Source organism: Neodiprion virginianus, chromosome 4, assembly GCF_021901495.1.
Source record: "Neodiprion virginianus isolate iyNeoVirg1 chromosome 4, iyNeoVirg1.1, whole genome shotgun sequence".
NCBI classification, from domain to species: domain Eukaryota; kingdom Metazoa; phylum Arthropoda; class Insecta; order Hymenoptera; family Diprionidae; genus Neodiprion; species Neodiprion virginianus.
Window position 1 is genome coordinate 2,112,606 of NC_060880.1, and position 23,605 is coordinate 2,136,210.

Sequence of the window (23,605 nt, forward strand, 5' to 3'; positions counted from 1 at the left end):
TCCAGGAAAACTGGACGCAATGTCCTAGTTGATAATGGACAACGAGCAGGAAGCGATTGGGAAGTGACTGGCGAGGCGCTCGACCCCTGGAGAGTGTCTCTCTGTGAGGACATCGTACCTGACAACAAAATTTCTGCTAGACTGTACTACGCCGGGAGGGAAAATCCATTTCGTTTTAACCTGACGTTCAAATTGAATGTTTTGTAGTTGCGGCGGGGGTTCGGGGCGGTTGGGACGGCGGGGTGCCGCCCCTACCTTCACCTCTCCTCCTCCTTCCTCTAAATCACGTTTATCGGAGGGTAGCCCCGGTGCCGTCGGCCTCCCGGAGGAGCACCGCGGGGCCGGCGGGAGAGGCCGTGCGGAGGAGCAACTCGCGGATATTGATTCCCATGAGACGCGCGCGCAACTCGCGAGGTTACGGGTACCGTGGGGTCCCCGGTCGGGCAGGTGGGAGGGTTTTTATGAGCTTTAAAATTGAACCCATTAGCCAGCTTAGCTGTAACTAGAAAATTGCCTTTTGTTAATTTGGATTTACCGGGACGCCGGGAATTTCATGCTAGGGTGTACCTGCGTACAAGGGGAGGAGATTCCGAGACGGTCGAAAGAGTGCAATGGTGTTACACCTGCAGGGTTGTACGTCTATTAGCATCCCTAAAGCAAAAATTACCCGGTTCGAAGATGTTCTCGAGATCGAGAATGGTGTTCAGCGGTCCTGGAAACTATCCTTGAATTCTTCTTATCTCCTGGAAATATTCTGTTTTTAATGTCCTCCAATAACTTGAAAATTTCCTGGTAATATCCTTGAATTGGTTACGGATTTTTTACTGGACACCACGTCAAATCACCGGGGAGAGCTTAAGACCCAACGTAACGGTTCATCTTGTACCTAGATAAGCGTCGAGAAAAGTTGGAACCGGTTTTCCTTCCCCTCTCCAAAAATTGCTCTGTAATAACTGCAAGCGATTCTGACGTCTTATGGAATCCATTTTGAATGTTGTACCAGCTACAGTTACGTACCACCACTTTGCCCTTGTACATGAGAAACTGCACAGAGGGGGACGCGCAAGCGTCGTTCCGATTTAGGTACGAGGATCGGGAGTCGGGGGTTGAAATGTACCTACTCGGAAATGTTTAACCTCTTTGCGGATTTCTCAAAGTCTCTCTTTCTACTCTGTTTCCTTCTTTAGACCCTTCGTCGCAGATCTGGGAGGCGGGCGTTCCCCTCAAATCAATGGCCCGTTCCTCGGGGCTAAAAGCATAGCTATGAGAGCTGCTTGCTTCGTACTTGCAGGCTACAGGCATGGAATTCCAAATTTACATCTAAATCCCTCATTCGCGTCTGACGGCATCGACCCTCGATATCGTTCTCCGCGTAAAGGGATGATCGTGAACTGGGGGAAGTGTAACGGCGATTAATTCCTGCGACCTTACTGGCCGAGACTCAGAGACCGAACTTGTTTTACTCACGGTTTACTGTTTATTCGAAACCTCTTCAAAGCTCCTCCCTGCCACTAACGGGCACCGCTTTTTGGTCTCACATAATCCAGTCAGTCGAGTCTGTACTCGCAATGTCTTTGTCATACTTCAGCGTCTTGTCTCGTAACGTAATTTGCGTAATTTCCGTTGTTTACCGTAGTGAAATAAAATGTCAAGTCTGGGTCGTTAGGCACAGAGTTATAACGTGGGCAGACATTTATGAAGCACGCGAGTCAGAACGTACGTTTTATCTCTACCCTTAAGCCTCCGTTTCAGAATTGCGTAAATATAAATTCGCAAAATGTTTGGTGTGCCGTGGCTTCTTTGAAGATTGTCCAAAATCGGATTTCGCATACCGTTGCGGTAAAATAACCTAAGTAGCATCCGCTTTGCCGCAGGAGTTCCGAGAGATTCCAGGGAAAATATTAAAGCTGGGTGCAATGCCTTCCCACGGCACATTTTCATCGCAATAAGAAATTACCCCCGATATTCCATTGGCGGTATCGTATTCTTGATAGACTCGCAAAACGCGTTCGTATCACGCGTGTGTAATAAAATGGCTCTGCCGGTGAACGAGAAGTGTAAGACTTTACAAGTGTAAGCAACCTCGTGTCTCGGACTTGGTTTTTCTACTTTTACTCGACCGTTTAGCTCTGACTGGCTGGCTACACTCTGCCACAAGTGGTCGGAGATCAGTGATCTCTGCTCGGGTCGTCTATGCGGTGGTCGGCTGACCTCACAGTGCCGTTACTACTGTGCCTCGGAATTCTATTGCCAGGGGATTCCCCGCCCGCGCTCTTTTCGCTCCGCCGTTAGGGCGCGCTTTAGGACTTCTTCTCCTGGCCTAATGGGATCTGAAAGTTGGGCCCGAAAGGATATTCGAACGAACGACCGTGGACCCCGAAGCATTGGGGTGAAGTTTGACGAATTTCCAAACGCAACGGCAACCAAATGTCAAGCGAGTCGGGCTTATTCGCGATTTTGAAACCGACTGAAATTCTAGAGTCGCCACCGCGCCTGCAACGTGGTCGGAATAGTCCGGACGGCACGGCGTGCGCTGTCGGCTGGCACTTGGCGGTTCGCCGCACGCTCCTATAGGTGTTAAATCTGGTGACACTTTGTCGGGAATTGCAGGGGTGTTGGTTGGTTACGCGTGCGATGATCCTCCGAATGTCGTCGACCATTATGTCTCACAAGGAAGGTGTATGCCAGATCGATTTCTGCGATTTCATTTCTTTTTTAATATGTTATAGAAGGGTAAAAACTAAGGAATAGGTATTTTTTGATTGCCTGCCATTAAATACCTTAAGGGGTTGAAACCACCCTCCAAAGTAAGGCATGTCAAGGGGGGATTTGGCAATCATACTTATTTTTGGATTTTTTTTTTAAAGAAAATGAAAACACTCAAAGCAGTTTCAGCTTGAGAGGTTTATCGTTTATAGTTTAAACACCGTTTTGAATTTTTTCATCGAAATTAATAACAAAATGGTGGCATGAGGATTTTAATAGCGAACGATTCCGAACTCGAGGGCTTTTCTAGTGGCGCATCTCTCGACATCACTGTCCAACTTGTAACAGAAAAAAAATTCGAGTTAAAAACACCCTTTCGGGTTCGAGTGCGTAGCCCAAATGGTAAAAAAAAATCTTTTCATGTACATACAATTGTGGATAAAAAATTGCTGAAAAAATTAGTATGAAAAATTTTGGGATCGAAATTCAAACAATTAGCCACAAGCTCGAATCGATATATGTACAAGTTTCAAAGATTGCGTCAAAATTTCAAGTTGAACGGATAAAAATTGAGCGAGGAATCTGCGCCACTGGATTAAAAACGTGGTTGTTCGCAACTCATATGCATCGTGCCACCATTTTGTTATTAATTTCAATGACAGAATTCTACAATGTTTTCGAAACTATGTCTAATAAAGCCTTCGAACTAAAATTGCTCCAAGCGTTTTGATTTTCCTTAAAAAAATAAAAAAACAACTCCTCAAAATAGGTATGATTTTAGACCGTCCAAGCTGTACCCTCCCCCCCTCCTTGCGGATCAATATGTCGCATAGAGAAACCTTCCTCCTCAAACGAGCCAGTCTCTCGGCATTTCGCTGATCTGTTGCAATGCAGAAGCGTCGCGATCAAACGTTCATGTATATCAGAATTGTGGGACGAGATCGGTTGTCCGAAGGCGGAAGGTCAAACGGGTATTTTGGCGGGCCTCGGAGGGTCGTTGAAGAAGGTCATTGAGTAGCGTCGTTGGCCTTGTCGGCGGTACGAGAAAAAGAGAGAGAGAGAGAGAGGGAAACGAGGATGGCGCTTCGCCACGTTGGTGCGAGAAAGAGAAGCACGGTGGAGACGGAGGGAATTTGCGAGTGCGACGGAGACGCCCGATTTAGATATCACGCCTGACCTCGCGGTCGCCCGACAACGTTTCCTCGGGGCAAAGCCGACCGCCCGGCTGCCTTCCCACCCTCCCCGCTCGTCCCAAAGCCCCTTTTCTAACTCCCTTCGTCGCTTCCTTCCTTCCTTCCTTCCTTCCTTCCTTCCTTCCTTCCTCCTTCTCCTCCTCATCCGCGTGTCTATGAATGAACCGAACCCACGTGCCGGCCACGTGCAGCTGATCCACGCAACCTCCCGCCTCTTTCCAAGATCCACACCTAACTGACTCACACTTCCGCACATTAACGTGCCCTGTCCGTACGAGAGACGAGAGTGCATGTATCGACTACGGGGACCGCCAAGTGTGCCGAGGAGTCGCGATGCGATCCTCGTCTCGGACAGCCTTTCACGAGGTACAATTTGCCTCATGCGGCTGACTCTCAGCCCAGCAGCCTGCAGCCCGGCACTTGACCCGCGTCAATCTCAAGTGTCAGTATTGAAAACACGCGATTTCATGTTTATTATGACAGGTTGGCGTTTGTCATACCTCTGATGTACGAGGTCCAAGTTCTTAACGTCGATCCATTACGGTTGACGAAAATTCGATATACCGTGGCAAAGTTTAACGCATTGTATACTCGTCTATTTGCAACAAAAAAAAAAAAAAACAAAACTTGCGTGTGGCAATCACGCTCGACAGAAGTGAAACCTTCTGAAATTTATATGAATGATTTACCGTGACTTGGAGTACTCAAAATATGCCTGTTTGAAATGGCTTATAAATTCAAATGAGGCTGAGAGAATGAGAAAGAGAGGAAGAGAGAGAGAGAGAGAGTCAACGAAGGATAGGGGGAATTAGCAATTTCTCATTTTTATTTATCAGCCTCGTCGCTAAAGACGTTTCACTTATTGTTAAAAAAAAAAAACTCGACTCCTTCAACGTCATTCCGAATTGGCAAAACAGAGACTTTTTGTTCAATGGTTCGTCGATACACGAACGTCATCCTGTAACTATTCATTCTCGCATAACCACGCGTGTGCTTTTACAATTAGATAGCTGGAGTACGTAGCAAACGATCGATCTAGTCTGAAAAATTTATAATTCATTGCAGAAGTTTCTGGTCTACAGACATAATATTTAGCGTGTTTTATCATAGCACATAGGACAATTATCAGGAGCTATTCTAACTCTAGTTTCAGTATACGGATACAATCGTATGAAACAGTAGGTACGGTACCTGCTACTTCAAAGTTTCGTTGAACAATGTTTAACGTCTCGCATTATGCAGGGTGTGCGTTAAAATCCTGTAAGACATTTGATCAAAATTCCCCAGCAGGTCCTTTAAAATTTTTGGTTTGTCTTAACCATTTCTTAGTCTATGACTAAGGAAAAAAATAAAATATCAAAATTAAAAGTTAACCGTTAATATTACAAAAATTTGCGTCACACTCGTTAACAGAAATGTAAGAAACAACGTAAATATAAAGTGAACCTGCTCGGACGTGAAGTTTAGTACAAATTTTTCCAACAGTAATAAATTTCGACGAAAATTTTTTTCGTCGACGTGGGTCATCAAGAGACAAAAAGTACGTCTAGCATCTACTAAACATAAATATAAAATATATAAACAGTAAACATACATTTTGTCTCTTTTCGAAACCTTCACCGTCGAACCAAATCTCCGTCACAATACGTCGGTTCACGATTCCCATCTCGTCTAAAATTGTAAATTTATCAAACTTCTAGTAAATGGGTAAGAAAAAAAAAAAAAAAAAAACACCCGGTTCCTCGAGTCCCGCGCCATGTCTCTCACAGACATTAATGTTGGTCGCGAGTTGGCCGCGATCGCAAGTAGAAGGCAGAGAGATCGACGCGGGACGGACAAGTTGGTTCGCCGACTGCGCACGAGGAACCTGAAGCCGTGGGCGAGGGCGAGGTGGGGGGGGTGGGGGGGTGGATGGCGGGCGTCGAGGCAGGTGGAGAAGGGACCCTCTCGAGGGGTCGCCGAGGGGGGGACGAGGACGAGCATCCACCCGCCGGCGCCGCTGCACTGCACCGTCGGCGACTATCGCGGCAGCACGCATCGCGCACACAACCGATCAGCCCTGCATATAATACGCCGGACGTGTAGGAGGTGTAACGTTGTTATCGCGATCCTGACCTTGCCCCCCCCCCCCCGCCTCCCGCCCGCTCCCCCTCGCCGTTCGCACCCTCGATTCAGTGAGAATTAACATCAGTGACGAGGGAAGGAAGGTGACGATTAAAAAAAAAGAAAAAAAAACAACACTAAAAAAACCGGAAGAACCGAATACCCGTTCTGTTCCTTTCCTTTTCTCTCCTTTCCTTTCGGTTTTCGCTTCTCGCTGAGTGGGATTCCTCTGCGACAACCGCCTCTGACAGTTGAGTATCGAAACTGCAGAAAGGAGGTTTAGTGGTCGGTGGTCGTTGTGTTTGCGGGGAGACGTTGGTCGTGCGGAAACTACGAGCTTGGAACAGTTTCATCCGACGATTACAAGCCGGCTTGGTTGTCCTGTTGTAACTTTCGACTCGGGTTTCGTTACTCTGTGCTTGAATAAATTATCCGCATTCTACGGTTATATACGATCGTCGTCGTCGTCGTCGTCGCGAAAGTTGGACCGGTGTGGTACGTGTGTCGAGCTTTCGGGTAACAACGACGCACTACTAGTTTCATTGACCTGACAGCGTCGCACTGTCCTTATACACGTGCATTGGCCGAAAGCATCGAAGGATAGAGATAGATAAGAATAATACTTGTGAACAAACTTGAGAGGTTTGTTTGTCGTTTGTGCGGTAGACAGATGAATTGATCGTAGTGCGATGATTATGCGCAATCGGGTGTTTTAGGAACACTTGCGTTTATTGCAAATACTCGTGACTATGCGTGATAGTTGTATAACAACGGTATAATAATAATAATACAAATACCAATATATCGGTAAGCTAGTGCCGATCAAGTGAGTGGTGAAACAGAGAGGGAGAGGAGAACCGCCGGTGAATCCACTCTCGGCAATCTTGGCGTAAGATGAACGACTGTGTCACAGGTGCTGAAACCACGATCAATCTGCAGCAGTGCGGACGTGAATTAGATACAAGTGTACAAGAGTATCTTCCCGTTTGAGCAGTGTAGTCTCGGTGCAGTGTGCCAGGCGAGTATTTATCGCGGGACTCGATCCTGCCTTCCAGATATCACAGGATATATACCCATTACACAGGACGAGGAGGGATCGCGATGGAGGCTGGATACCCCATGCTCAGCAACGACCTCGACGTCTGCCGAATGTTCGACCAGTATTTGTACAAGGTCAGTAAATCGACGCCGGTATCGATAAGCCGGCGTAAATCCTTGTTAGTACATTGTTTTCGACTTTGCGATACGTTATTACAGGTCTTGTGCGTCTAATCGCGCTGCTCTTGAAGTATCGCGGCAACTTGCCCAACTCGATACAACTAGATACGTATTTTACATATACGAGTGTATCTGATCTGAGACCCGAGGGAGAGACGAGCTTTCCTTCCAGTACTCGATGAGTAGCCGGATAGGTTGTTGCATACCTCGAATGGTTGGAATGGTTTATGTTGTTCCGCACCACCGGTTTCACAATTAGAGATCCAATACCAATGATCGCGTTGAAAAGAAGGGCGCTGACGCGCCAACCACACGTAGGAATCTCCAACGCTCCGGCAACGTAGATGTACGTGTAGCGTAGCAACGTCCGCTTCTTCGCAAAAGGAAATTTGCAATTTCCTGGCCTCAGAATTAATCATTAGAATTAAAGGCGCCCTCTTCCTCCCTCCCTCCCACCCTTATTCTATTTATCTCTGTATTTCGCTCAAGCGCTGCTTCTTACCGCTCACTGCTTTACTACAGCAGCAGCAGCAGCAGCAGCTGCCAATAACACTGCAACAGTAAAAGTAATTTAATTATGTTGGCAGCGAGTTGGAATTTCTGCCTTCCCCGTGTGCGTTGCGTGGTATGTATCACACGTACGTACGTATAATATCTATCTCTCCTTGCTGGCTTACACTCGGCTCTCGCTGTGTCAGCTCGCACACATCCTCGTGGTTTACATACCGATACACCTACAGCATTCAGGGAGTAGCAAGCAGCAGCTCTCTCTCGCTGCCCGGTGTATAAATTGAAATTCTTCCGAGTCATATTTATAACTTCAAAGCCCCCCGAGGAACGCAAGTTTGTCAGCGGGCAAACATACACGAATTCATGTTTTAAAATTATACGGATGTTATTATACACGTGCTTTGGATTATACAGGTTTCTAGATAAAACTTCCTACTCGCTCGCGTCTCGTTTTACGGTTTTCAAATTTTTCTCTCATCCTCTCCCTCCTTTTCTTCTTCTTTTCACCCCATTATTTTCTTGTTTCGTTTTTCACCAACAGATCGGATGGATCGCCGTATCATCGTTTGAATTCTCTCTTCTCGCCGGTGATCATCGTCATCGTCGTCATTATTATTATTAATATTGTTATCAGGATTGACGTGCAAGTTTTTTTTTCTCACAAATGATCTCTTCGTGGAACCATTTTCAGTTCTGTCTCAAGCGCTATGACCGATCTTGCATCGTCGCGTATCTGACTGGGTATTATGTGTATACCCTACACTTCACTTGGCCTGCCTGCAGCAGCATTGCAATATCGATTTGTCGTAGACTCGTCGTCGCGAGGTGCGGGAGGATGAGATAAAAGGAGAAGCAAATAGAGAAACAGTGATGGAGAGAGAGAGAGAGAAAGACGAGTTTTTACCGGAGGTTTTGGTCCCTCGTATATTTCTCTACGAGTACCAAACAACCAACCAACATTTACACGCTGCAGCAGTACGTAATATTGCCTCCCTAATGCATTTCTTCAGGTTTATTTCCTCTCTTCTCTCTCTCACTTCTTTTGTCCGCTGCACTCCGTCGACCGTTGCATACATACATGTACACATCGGATGAGAACGCATGTAACACGAAGCCATTCATCTTAGGCACAGTGCACGTGTATAATAATACGCTTTTTACTCTGCTCGGCCTTTCGGTTGAAACAAAATGAAAGCCCGATTCTCTTTCTCTTTCTCTAACCCTCCCACGCCCCCCCCCCTCTCCCCCCTCACTCTCCATTCCGCCATAACGTTGTACTCGTGCCTGCACGGCGAAAAAAATAATATATGTATAGAAAATAAAACAAATAAATAGAGAGCAAATTGAAAGTGTAGAAAAAAAATCATGTGATATAATATCAAGCACCGTCCACTCCCAGCCGCGTCTTTCGCGCAGTTTTGTTTTTTAATATTTAATCTGTTCGTTGGATGAGTTTGCAGGAAGGAAGTTAAAAGTGAATTCTGACAATTATACTTATTTATTATTAGCACTTATAATACATCATTTATTATACAATGAAATTTCACCGTTTACAAATACCCGCTATTTCGAAATTTTTTTAAATTATCATACCGCATGAAAATGTTGATTGCGTACATACATACGTATACATTATATCCTGCGCATTGAACAATAATAATAACAACAACAACAGCAACAATAATAATAATAGTGAAAATAGAAAGAGAAGCAAAAATATGGCGAAAGTCACGGGTTTCTTTTTTTTTTTTTTTTTATTCCAAGAAAAACAAAATTCTGTTCGTGCAGTTGCGCAATACACTCGTTATATACAATAATAACAATCCAGATTTGATTTCATTTTTATTAAACGACGTTTGCGATAGATTTCCAATCGTGAAGTATAAAAATCCGACGATAGTTATCTGTAAAGGTAATATTTCATTGTCCTTGTGTTTTTTTTTTTTCTCATTCTTTTTCATATTTTCTTTCCCTTCTTTATTATACGTACATATGGAGTACATAGATCAATCGTTAGGACTGACGGTTAAATCAGTGCAAATAGATAAGGATAACAGATGTGGTAATAAATAACACGGATTCACCTACATATGATACTGTATATACCCTCCGATGTTCCTATATACGGATACGTGTATATTATATATACATATAATATGTGTATCGCATGTCTGGATATTATACCCCATACAGATATGCAAACTCAGGCGTATACTTATAAGGTGGAGATTTTATTTACACATGTGTGGGTATGCGTTATACAATGCCTGGCCAACTTCTGCACATACACATGCATACACATATGCATGCCTGCTCATGGCTCGCGCGCATCGCTCAACCTGACTGCCGGCGATTCGTTAAAATCTTTGGATATACATGGACGATAACGCCGAACGGCATAAGCATGTATGTACGTGTATATGTATAGGCGAGGGTGTGCGCGTGTGTGCAACACAAGGGAATATACCCATATCTTGGCAATTCATAAATTTAACGCTTTGTCAACGTGATGTTGTATCATACCAGGCCTATTTCTTCTCATATACTGTCCTACACCATGCAATAACGTATTTATATATATATAATTTACTAATTTTTTTTTTTTTTCATCCCCTTTCCCGGCATTTTTCCAAACAGAGATATCGCGCGAGGACTTTGTCGTGGCTATTGATTGCATATATATATATATATTACGTTGTGTAAATGGTGAGGAGAAAAGAAAGCAAATAAAAAAAAGAAAAAAAAGAACGAAAGAAAAATCGTAAAGAATTAGCGAAAGAACAAAAAAAAAAAAAAAGAAGAAGAAAAGAAAAGTTGACGAGGAACAATAAGGAGCGGCGAACGTGTGTAGGAGAAAAGAATATATGTATGTACGTATATACGTATACATATGTATACTTATATACATATAATGTATAAAATATATTTTACTTTCCGAAAAGTTTTTATTATGATTAAATCTCGAAATTCATTTCAACTTTTCGTCTGAGAAATGGACGCTGAGACGACGTCGGCGCGGCGCGGCGTGGAGGAGGAAAGTAGCGAGCAAGACCAACTTCCAAGTTATATAGGAGAGAGAGAGTGAGAGAGAGAGAGAGAGGAGAGGTGGGTTCCCGGCTAAACTTGAAAGAATTTATTTTCACTCGCGATGACGTATATTTATTCTCTCTCGTTTCGATTGTTAATTTAAAAAAAATTTTCACTTCATTTTATTTATTTACTCCTTTTCCTAATTCAATTCATTTCTTTCGATGCGAATAAAAAATACGTTCGCTATAACGTACCGTCGTATCTGCACTTATTATCGTTAAATCTGCAAACGTTGAGATTTGAATGAAAAAAACAACGATAATCTCGTAAATTTTCAAAATATGGTTCGTATAAATTCGTCAGCGTCGACACGCCGTTCGATACCGCACTTGACATTCGTTATCGTGATTAATATACGATACGTAGTTGCTGTGATTGTAATAGGTAAAATTGAAATTGATTTTTACCTAGGACGCTTAATCCGTCTATCTATCCGTATTCTACGTATGTGTATCTACGTATCCATGTACGTTATACACGCCTGTGTTGTACACAATACAGGTATGTTATTATACCTAGCCATGAGTTATAGACTATAATCCGGCAGGTGATGGCAGTGCAGAACTGTTGCCCTGGCAACATCGCCGATCGTATAACTGATAAGTCCTGCAAGGCGAGGTGTGTAAATGCTGAGCTAACGTTATTTACCGTACAATAAAACAGAAATGGTGCCAGACTGCGTCACCTCTATTTCTATCTTCATAATTCCCCGGTCGATAGATGATGGCGATGACGACGACGACGATGGTGATGATGCCACGTCTCTCCTCTTACTCTGCAACTCGATCGTATTACATTATACATAACTCGGTGTTGTCGATTATTTCGATAGTTTTTTTGTTTTCTCTTTCAACGTCTTTTCACTCCTTCAAAGTTATCAAAATTTATAATTTCATATTGTTGTAGTATCTATTCGTTATAATAATCGGACAGATTTTTTTTCACCCTTTATAAATGATTGATAACAGGGAACAAGTATATACGTATTTAAAACCGCGTACCTTTCGTGGCAATGAGTGTAAAAAATACGCAGTGGAAATTAATTTCAAATATATCAGCTTCCAATAAAGTTGGGAGAATTTTTCTTTTTTGTTTCTAAATTAAATTTCAAAAAATTCCGCATAAAATGGTTGTACTGCGAAAGTAATTAAGTTGAACTAAGTAAACAAAAATTAACGTTGAAGTGGTTCAATCCTTACAGTTTGCTCTCAAAGAGTAGAAGATTTTTGGGAGGCGGGCAGATTTCATCCTCATTGCCTGTCAGGGGTTAAACAGTTTTGCTGTACAATCACAAGTGTATATACTTTGTAACTCGTTGTTAAATGCAGAAGTAAAGTCGGATGAATTCCCACGATGGAAGTTGTATAAAATTCCGGACTGATATTAACCCAGATTACGCAAAAACCGCGTCTCGCTTGCTCCCAATGTACGTATATGCGTGTATACATATATACCTACACCCATATACACGTATGTATTTACCTGCGGTATTAGGTAAATTATAGAGCAACTCCTCTTTCGACAAGAAAGTCCAATTAGCTTTCGAGACATATGCGGTTCGTAGGTATAATGTTTTTACAAGTTGATTCGTCACCGCGTATTATGCGCAGATATTATTATAAATACACGTTGATAATCCTATCCGATCGAATTGATCTAACATGCATTAATTAAATATAAATAAATATTATATAAATAAGGATGAAAAAAAATTGAATTGAAACATTTTTTTTTTTTAATACGTGGGAAAGTTATTACTGATAAATGGATACATCCGTACATATGTATATACACGTACGTGTGTGATATGAAATATATATTCGCACGAAGCCTTCGGAGACTCGGAAACTCTACGTAACGCTATACATCACACGGAGGCACATAATGTAGTGGGTACACTCCGAGGGGTGATATATGGCGGAAAGTTTGAAACTTTGTCAGTCCTGCATTAAACTTTCGAGCCAACTATTTCTTGAGGGAAAGGGAAGAAGAAAAGCCGGGGTTAAGGTAACGCCGTTCCCCCTCACGGAGAGAGAGAGAGAGGAAAGATGAATAGAATGATTTAAGTATATATAGTTGTACAGATTTTCTCGGTTCGTTGTGAAAATTGGAAATGGCGTTAAACTGAACGGCTGAAATCGACCGGATCGAAAGTTGGTTACGCTAATCAGACGAAAATCACTGTTTTGAAAATTTAGAGAGGCTTCGAGGGAGCTTGATCCACGATAATCTGAACACACGTTGCTTTTTAAAAATAGATTACTCAATTTTAAACGATCCCAGACAGTTGCGAAGTAACGATAATCGTTGCGAACTTGATTCTCTTGGAAATTCAAGGTACATATTTGTTGTAATAAGCATTCGCGTGCAGTGTCGTGAAATACGACAAAATGCACCAGCGGCAGCGTGATTATAATTAAAATTTCAATCAACCAGTTCTAGGTATATTTAATTTACTCTTTTCCCGAAAGATCCATGGCTCTTCAACTGCCGTTGCTGTTTTAATTAGAATTGTATTTTATCCCGCACGACGTTACGCAGTACTTGTACAAGTATAATATCTCTAGATGTTGCAGGCACGCTTTTCTCTCGTATTACTTTAGAATTTTCACTTTAACAATACACAAAGTTGTGAGTAATATCGTTTTATTAGATTATAATTCGCTATCGCGAATAAACTTTGTATTTTTTTTTTATTGCTTACATCGATTGTAATACCAATTTACGCCGCTAAGAAGACCCAGACTTGTAATATTAAGTCTCCAGTTGATGTTTGAGAAGTGGATCTGACGACTTTTTCATTATTAATTCAATCTCATGAAATATTTATAATTTAATATCAACTTTTAATTTAGGAGAATAAGATTCCCGGTTGTGACGCATCGTTGTGTTACGGATCGTGATCTTTGGGTTGAATATACAAATGTCAGGAAAGGAATGATAATTGAAGTGCTGCAACGTGTTTCTTCACAAATATAAAAAAATTTTGAAAAAAAAGTGAAAATTCAAACGAGCGCGTTTTTCCACGTAACGTGGAACGCTCATCTTTTTACAGAATCTTTCTTGCAACCCAAAGCAACTTTTTAGGGGGTGCCATGGTGGAAAATCGTAAATTATCTTTTTCCGAAACACCCGGATACTGCACAGACGGTGAAATAACGACGGTCGCAGTTCACGCCGCGCTGATTTTCACTCTAAATGATTCCGTCCCCTTCCCTTCCTGTCATCGATGAAAAATTCGTTAATAGTCAGTCCATCTTCTGCAAACGCAGGCAACTCCAGCTTACTCTCTCTCTCTTCTATCTGACTCCTTGTTTTTGCGTTCTGCCACATGAGTAATCGGCCCTCGCTGATCATGACACTTGTTGCTCGATGACCTCGCGTGATTCACGCAGTGTTCAACGTTACGCTGTACCTATATTTTCACCTGCAGTGTTTTAGCAAACGTTTCAATCGCCTCGCGTAGTTCCTGTATTTTCACGACGTAATTTCAGCAATATTTTTACACTCTCTATTATCCTCTTTACGAATAATATCGTTTGTAATGTCAAAATGAATCACGCGCGTATTGCTATCGAAGAATAAGTCATTCGGGTCTTAAATAAGAGACTGAAATTAGGGTAGCTTATCACTGAGGATCTTGTATTACATCGATTGCTATCTCATCGTGCGATTTATGCTAATTTTTCATTTCACCGACTAATTTACACTCATTTCCAATTTCACCCCGTACTTTCGACGATATTGATTCGAATTTCATGAAATCCCAAAAAATCACTGAAAATCATCTTGCAGAATGCTGGCATGTCATTGGAAATTACTTGACGGAATGAAAATGATAAATGCGTTTACGGCAAGACATGGAACGATCACTTTTACATCACGCGATTCCCAATATTTTCCGCTGTCTTAAAAATTTCTCTCATCCAAGTTCCTTTGACTTTCAATTTTACTTCCAAACGTTAAATTGACAACATCCTCCAGCAAACGGGCGCTTCCTAAGGTAAATGTACCAGTCATTGACACGTTCGGACCATTTTATCATCCAAAATTGTCAATTTCTCGACGATTGCAACCAATGTCCAGAGGATCGGACGCTGCAAATTAATTTGTTTCGTAACTTTAAAACCAAGGATCAAAGACGTACAACCAAGAAGGTCAATAACCGGCACCCTTACCTCGGGTTACAATTGTTGCTTCGTAGGAAGGATGCCTCCTCGAACCCGTCGCACCCGACCGGAGAAGCGAGAGACAAGCGGGGAGGAAGGTTGAGCGTAAGCTCGGGGGTTGGTTGACCGAGGGTTGTTTTAGCGGTGGGTCGGGTTAGCCGTTGCACAGACCGGCTTTATAGGCATGCCGGGCGGTCGACTGCCCGCTGACAAAATCACAAGGGGTGGCCGCCACTTGTTGAGTCTCGCCGTTCTAACGCGATGATCCCGCTTTTCCGAAGCCTCCGGTATTCCGCCCTCCCACAACCGACGCGTATCGTACCTGTATAAATTCATCGTTTGCCAAAATTTTTCGATCATTGTTTCAGCGGGGTGACAAAACTTTCCCCGTCCACATTTTTTATTTAACCCTAATCGGTCACTTTGGGTGAATATCGCTCCGCACATTTTTCAAAATTTTCGCACTGTCACGTGGTTGATGACCTGTCGGAAATCAGATTTAGTCACGTGGTACAGCGTGGGAAAGTTTTAATGCAAATGGCGTACGGAGTGAACCACGTGATCCGTTAGTTCCATTGTCGGTATCGAAGCGCTGTTGTCGATTTCGTCTGCTTCTAATTGTTGCGCTATCGTTTGTTATTGATAATTTCAGAAATGACGAGTGAACCCTTATTTACTGGCTGATTCAAAAGGATTGGCTGATTTCGTGCTGTGGCGTATCCACGGCAGTTTGTGATCAGCTGAGTCATTGGCGTAGACGGGGGATAATTTCCGTCGGTTGTTAGAAATACGGTCGATTTGACGCTGTCGATCTTATTAAAGGTTGAAAATGTTTTCTCACGATTTTACGGCTTATCGACGCAATAATTTAAGTCCTCTCAAGCTGCACAGCTGTGGCTTTGACGTTAAAGTGATAATCATAGGTATTAAAGTGCGTGTTCAACGTACATATTATACACGGTATTTTTTTTTTCCAGCCACATTTGTTTTATCTTTTTCAAATTTTTAAAAACCGTTTTTCTTATTTTCACGGTGCGCAATATCGCATGCATATTATATCGGCTTTCGTTTACATAAATTATAATGGACACATGTGACGTGTGTGCGTATATACATTACATTATACGTTTATTCCTGTTCGACGTCGAGAAATCTTGACGTTTCATTAATTAGCCGTAGAACGTATGTTATACGTTTATGCTATTAGAAAGTTAACGAACGATACCCTCCCTCCACCCCCTTGTCCTCATCCTCCTCGCCTCCAACATGCATCGCGGATTGATCCTCGAAGCTCAAGCTGGTTAGCGATTATGTGTGTATGCAAGCACCCACCATACTTGTATACCTGTATGTGCAATGTGTATTATAATCACTATCGAGTAGTGCAATCAGCAGAAACTAATGCAGCCGCAGCATTATAATAATAATAATAATTATCATTCTTATTAAGAAGTTGCTGCACGAGAGCAGGTTATGTTATAAATATATATATATATATATATATATAAGTGTACCTGGATTTCAATTTTTGCGCTATCATTAGTTTTCGCCCCCCTCTACAATCGTTCACGTATTTTATACTCCTTTTCAATCTTGTTGCCGATGTTTTATGTTCGTTTTTGCATAAATTTACATTCAATTTACATAGATACATGAAACTAGATTTCCCTATCTGTGCATCGACGCGTGACGCGTTTCCGGAGCTGAAAAATATATTAAATAAAGTACTTGAATTGTATATATACATTTATACGAATGTGTATGTGCGATACACTTTTACAAGCACACATCGTAGCTGTATCATTTATCTATTTCTCTTTGTTTTTTCATTCTTCTTTTAGCTCGAGTTGGAGGAAAAAGTTTGACTCCAATATGCATTGTGCATGTTCGCGGAAAGTAGTTTTGTTCTTATCTTTCTCTTTCACGGAAGCAAAAAGTTGAGTAAAAATAATAGTAACAAATATTTAAATGCAAATTCGCTGCCTGCGGCATAATTTTGTTTGAGCAGCGGTACGAGTTATTGTTTTTATTTATTATTTTTATTTTATTTTTTTTCGTCTCCCGCAGCTTGCACTCACGTGCAGTCTAGTCGTAAGACATTCGCTTCTACTGCACAGGCAAATCACCATGATTTCGTTAATTACAGTACCGCTTGATGTTTCTATGTACGGTGAAACGCTCAATCAAATACCCGGCTTGCGTCTCTTACACGATTCACAGGCTTGTCTATAATAGGCTTAACAGGTATAACAACTCCGGAGGTAAAAAAGATCGGGACGAGGGATAAAACGGGGGAAGGAAGAAAGGACCTGTAATTATAAACTAATAAATATATCTCTCGATCTATCCGGTGCAATATATGTGTATGTGTATATAAGGTATGATACATACGAAGAAGAATTATCAGAGAGCATTGTGAGCTCGTTTTTACCTTTTTACCTTATTAACATCCTGCCGGACGGGCATCAGATTATTGTGTTGTTCCTTACGAATTTTGTATTATTATACACATCGTACGGAGAGACGCTAGGAGCGATAGATATCTGAAAAAATTGGATGGTAGATTAATCACGAGTTTAAAACGGGAGGGGAGGCCAGTTTTCTCAAACTTAATTGATCACAAACATACAAGAACACTCGTTGTCTTACTCGCTAATTACACCTATTTGATATATTAAGTGAAAGATGGATAAATATTATCACCAGAAATGGAAAAATATTTTTAATGAAACTGTAAATAGTCCAAAAACTTTTCCGCTTCTGAAGTTTACGAAATTTTGATTTCGAATGCACCGTTTCGGAAAAACACGAAATAATCGATTGATTGATTAGTTTTTACCGATTCAATCGAGTCGTCTTCGATCATTTTTTTGTACTCGATCAATTGACGCTTAGATTATTTTTACCTCAGTGGCCATCGATACAATACGAAAGTCTAGTTATAAAACAAAGGTTTTATAATCAAGTTTTTTTTAAAAGTCACACTTTTACTGCTTACTGAATAAAGAAAGAAAGAAAGGAAATTACGTTTCCAAAATGGATACAGATTTTATGGTGCAGATTGTACCATAGTTAGCATTATACGTGTATTAGGCGTAGGTATACCGTAATATTTAGGTAGGTCCGCAATAATATCCGTGTAACAGGATAGAAATTTTTTGAATTTAAAGATTACACCGATAGTCGGTATATCACGTATCATACCCGGAGTGAGTGTTGGATGTAGCCGAATAATTCCGTGGATCGGATAATGCATAAACTATACCTACCTACATGTAATATAAACTGTATAATAAGGGTATAATTCAAAAGACAATTTCAGCGCTGTCAATGAGTCCCGACACACACGAACGCACGTGCATACCTGGTATTGTACGTACCTGTCCTTGTAATTATCACTAATTATCCAACCAAAGGACGTAAAACTTTCGTCCGCCATATTACCGGACTATTTATGCAAATTGTTGGTTATAGAGAGGCTGGCTGCCTGGCGACTTTGGTATTATTACACGTACACACACGCCTGCATATTTCGAATAACTTGAACGTCGCTTCGATGTGTGTTAATATCATGCCTAAACCACAAGCCGCGTCATGTTTAATATACCGATACCGAATACGCCGAGGTAGATAGATAACTTCGGTATTCAATTAGCCTCGCCACATAGATTACAGGTTCGGTCCGATGTTGTACCCGTAACTGTTAGTGATACACCAACCTCGGCTTCATTTCTTCTCCTGCCTGACGTTTATTATTTATATCTATGTGTTTCTGCTTGTTTAAAATCAGGATGAAGTTAGGGTGACGTTACGGTAACGATGCGTGTTTGGGAAGAGTCGCGTTACTTCGAACATTTAGGATTATCTGAAATTTGGTAAACCATGATTAAATTTATTAAACCCGGTCACTTTGTTTGCGCAAGTAAAATGAAGAATGATTGGAAAATCTTTGTGGTCTCAGAGACCCCATTTATGTATTGCATATTGTTTTACTTTTTTTTCCTTCAAGAATTTCTCCCACATCCTTCGTCGTTTTTTTGCTCACTCTGTGTCTGAATTTTTAAATTTTGTTCAAGTCGTAACGTAATGTTGTGTACAGTAATAACGTTCCAAAGTTGGTTGGAATTTGAGTAACTCCGTGCAAGTAATGTGGAAGTTTCCTTAGGTGTAAGTGACTGGGGTTGAAAAACATGCTCATATATTTCGAAAATTTAACTCCTTGAAAGTCGTTCGGATATTGGATAATAATGATTTTTCCCCTGACGTTTCGTTACGTTAACGTTACTAACTACCGCCTCGTACTTAGTTTAAATCATTGACCACCAATTACCTACACCAATATAATTAGACCCATGTTATTATCATACATTTTACAAAATCCAATATCTTTTCTTTATTTCCCGTATACTGTATAATGTTCCGATAAATCCGCATAAATAGAGATCGAAGTATGTTCAGTCGTCGTTTATAGATTGATCGTTCAATTTTCCTAGATCCGATATTTCGAACTTTTCAAGCTTCGTGTAAAATATCATCGTTGTATCTACAAATATATCTGTGTGTGAAATTTCATCGAGCTGACCTGCTGCAGCTTCCTAATTCAAATTCATTCCGTACCGTTGTCCTGGTATTTTTCAGGAGCGATAAAGTTTTGTCCATCTCTTACGAACTCCGCATACCGATGATATACATTGTATATAGTACATAGTATATGTACATACTATATATTTATATATATATATAAATATATATATACTTTGCACTCCACGTGTTGTTGTGTAGTATGTAAAACACGTAGGGTAAATACCTAGATTATACTATATTCGCCATCATTTTGCGGGGCGGGGTTGAAATTTCGAATTTGAAAAGTTCCGAAAGCGCCTGATTTCGAATTATTTGGTGGCGAGACTTGAAGTAGAGAAATGAAACTTTTACAAAACGATAAAGTTTCGAATGGTCGGAATCTCGACGGCTCAAAGTTCCGAAATGCAAAACTTCGGAGATTCAAGTTATAATAGAACAAAGTTTCGACAGAGTAAAGTTCGGCAAATTGAAATATACTTAGACAACATAGTTTACCCAATGAGTGGGTGTAAGAAATGAGAATAATCAAAAATCAGAAAGATCAGGATTCCGAACGTAAAAATGTCGAAAATTCAAAACAAAGAAAGATCAAATTGGTGAAATTAAAACCTTCGATCATTCGGAATTTCGATGATTGAGATTCTTAAATTTTCTCATTTCCACACTTTCGAAACTTTGATGTTCCGTCAAAGTTTAATTTCTTTACTTCAAGTTCCGCCACCAAAGAAATTCGTAATTTGGCACTTCCGGAACTTTTCAAATTCCAAATTTCGACACCGCCCCCATTCTTCTGCGTACAGCTAGCTGTAGGCGAGAAAAATTCCGCAAGATTATTTTCACGTTCCCTGTTCCCCTTTCGACCTTTCGTATCACATCGATCATCCCCGTGTTGACCGGAATAAAAAAGCATGAAAAAATCACAAAACACCTAGCTAATTGGCAATTTTTTTTGCGAATCATCGTGTAAACGCGTTAAATCCCGCAGCTTCGCGCGTGGCGGAACACGAGGAAATTCCGTGTAGGTACCGCACGTTTATACGTACCTATACCGAGGGGATTCCCCGGAGTGACGTAATCCGCCATCCGGGTTTTGCGAGGGTCGGCGCTCCCGGCACGCGACGTTCACTTCCGGCCCCCCGGAGAGCCGAGGAAAGTGCCCACCTCACACCCTTCGCGCATCCGCGTTACGGACTCGTAGCGTTTTTTACCTTCAAGCGATCCGTTCATTGTCACTGCGAACTATCAACGAGATTCTTCTTTTTCATACTCGGAGACTTAACTTTTTCGCAAAGGCATTTTGACCTTTTATAGGTGAGGTTGAGGATCAACGGGAGCGAATTGAAGGTTGGAAGAAAAAATAAACGTTGAATATCCAATTAAAAACACTAATTATAAAATCTATTTGTTTTGGTATGTGTTAATCGAAGCTGCTTTGCAATGGTTCTGCAGGTCAATCGGTACATGAATAGAAACCGTAACGATTAGTCGGAATAACGATTGATTGAAATCGTCGATTAATCGATCGATCGAAAAACGCAATTAATCGATTAATCGTAAAAACCATTAATCTAAATCGTCGATTAATCGATCAATTGAAAAAACGATTGATCGAGAAACTGGCTTAATCTGTTAATCGATCAATCGGAAAAACGAATAATCGAAATCGTAGATTAATCGAACCTGCCGATTGATCGATTAATCGCACAGCACCATTACGAATCTCAACTTGCGTTATCCGAATTTCCTCGAGTTCATTTCTGTCGCATGCTTTAGGCATGTTGTTTCATTCGTGTCAAATTGGTGGACATTTTTTATTATCCGATGGTTTTTTCTCCTTTCCTGAAAATTTTTATCCGAACAGCTTGCGGTTCCCATTAATCCTTAATTTTATACTTCAGTAACGGGGTTAAAAATTCACGCCGTCCGCGGCTTACACGTGTATATGTGACAGCTCGGGCGTAATCCTCTTACCGTCGGCATTATATTTTCCCAAGGGATTTAAGATCGAGGGATTGCCGTGCGTTACCGTTGCAGGACTCGAGTTATATTCGAGGTTCGATCGAGTTCTCTGCAGGTTCTATGAATTTCATCGAAATTTCGCTGATTTCTTCCCTCACCTTTGAGTTGTACACTTTTTCGTAAAATTTTAGTCCGTTCTTTGACAACCAGTTCAACCTTTCGAGGCGGGGAGAAATTAATTTTGTTTCAATCTTTCTTTTGTGTGTATATATATATCTGCAGTCGACGGAAATTTCCACGCCTCGTATATTCCATGTATAATGCATAGACGTGTCTACTCACCGGCGCTTTGTTCATTCTTTATTTTATATGTCATTCCTCAAACACCGTGAGCTGCCTGTAATATTCCACACTTTCTATTTACGCTAGCTTTGTCATTCACTGGCTTGGTATGTGCCTCCATGTACGTACATTGAGTATGGCTGATTGTGAGCATGCCTGGCACGTAATAACGGTGTTCTCTCCGCGCATGTCGTAAAGATTGTAGAAATTGGAATTTCCAATATTCCTGTTATAATCCATGACATCCTGTCGTAAAGATAATCGTACACTCTGTTGGTTGTAATCAGTCTTTTCATACCCGACGATATACATTTGACGAACTATTTTATAAATATCCTTCGTCCAATGGTCTCTTTGTTACACATGCAATGGCACCACTCCGCACGTTAATTACCTTAAAACGTTTATCAGGAAACTGGAATAGTTTGTTTTTTCCCCGGTTAGTGCGTAAGTACCTGCCTAGGTGTTGTGTGTAAATAAAATTCATTCAGAATGTGAAAGGGAAATAAGGAACACATCGGTTCGCATGTCAAGACCTCGTTATACAGTCAAATTAAAAGAGGGAACCTGGTTTTTTTTCTTCTTTTATTTATTTTTATTTAATCCTCTTTCATTCCTATCGCGGACAATATGATTGTGCAACAATTGTTGGGGTCAAGGAAAGAGCTCGGAGCACGTGCCCCGAGGTTCGCTCGGAATTGATTGTTATTCAACTTTCGACTTATTAAATTTTCGTAATTTTCCTAACGACCAGCCGGTTAATTTGTTAATAAAGCTTTTAAATTTCTCAATGCATACGTTTAGATTATTCACGTATATATACACGTGCGTTCGCAGGTATACAGCTGTTGTATATTTTCCTCAATCTGCAGGGAGAGATTGTTGTTTCAAGACTGAAAGATCGAAGGGACTCGGAGGTCGCGAGGTGAAAGGTTGAGAGGTCGAAGCGGTACGAATAGAGCGTATCGTAAGTGTGCCTAAAGTATAGGTGCGGGAATTCTCACGCGGATGAATAACTCGTACGTAAGCAGCAATTGAAAATCCGTAGGTCTTGTTTGTTATTTTTAGTTTATTTTTACAACTTTTAGCACTTTTGACGCTTCATGATCCCTTCTCCCGAGTTTCATGGAGCTCAAGTTACACGTCCGATATACAAATACGTACAGAACCCATTATACGCTTATGAATTATTTGAAATAAATTTTCTTTATTATAGTTTGTAATTACGTGTCGCTTTAAGAAGCGGCCAATAAAACTAAAACTGGCAACGTGACCTTAATTCGGCAATAAACAAATGAGCGCTTCGCGGCCGTGACCGTGTTTTATTGGTTTTAATGGCGACAACTGGTTGAAGCTGATCCCAGTTAAGAGCACTTGTCGTTACACTTGTGTCATCACCGTGTATGTGTGTACGTGTATGAAGTTATAGGTTCACACGTGAACGCGGTACTGCTGAGAAAAATTATTACACTGTTTGCTAGAATAATCTTGCGCCGAGTTATTATCGCGTTATATATTGTACGTGAATACCATATATTTTATGGTAGACTATAGACACACATAACGCCTGTAAATGCAAAACTTATCATACACCAGCTATTCCCTATCGTTCTATGGCTGTAAAGCCCTTCTCGATGTTTGTCCTTCAGCGTTACGAAATTTTTCTTTAAGCAATACTCGCTGGCAATGACGACCGCAACGCAGAAGCGTCAAGAAATGTTAAAGAAACAT

The 23,605-nt window shown here is 41.2% G+C and overlaps 1 protein-coding gene and 1 long non-coding RNA gene across 3 annotated transcripts in view; both read left to right on the forward strand.

Annotated features, from left to right (window-relative positions):
• Positions 1-5,909: 5,909 nt before the first annotated feature.
• The window catches only part of LOC124303802 (TOX high mobility group box family member 3-like), a 141,096-nt gene continuing 123,400 nt past the window's right edge, over positions 5,910-23,605 (forward strand). For both annotated transcript variants that reach the window (XM_046761476.1, XM_046761477.1), the window contains exon 1: positions 5,910-7,175. In XM_046761476.1, coding sequence (XP_046617432.1) covers positions 7,104-7,175 — 72 coding nt within the window. In that variant the 5' untranslated portion in view covers positions 5,910-7,103. The remainder of the gene's footprint in view (positions 7,176-23,605) is intronic.
• LOC124303806 (uncharacterized) lies at positions 13,545-19,458 on the forward strand. Its single transcript, XR_006907995.1, has 3 exons — positions 13,545-13,694; positions 16,843-16,848; positions 19,448-19,458. It is a non-coding gene; the product is annotated as an uncharacterized LOC124303806 (long non-coding RNA).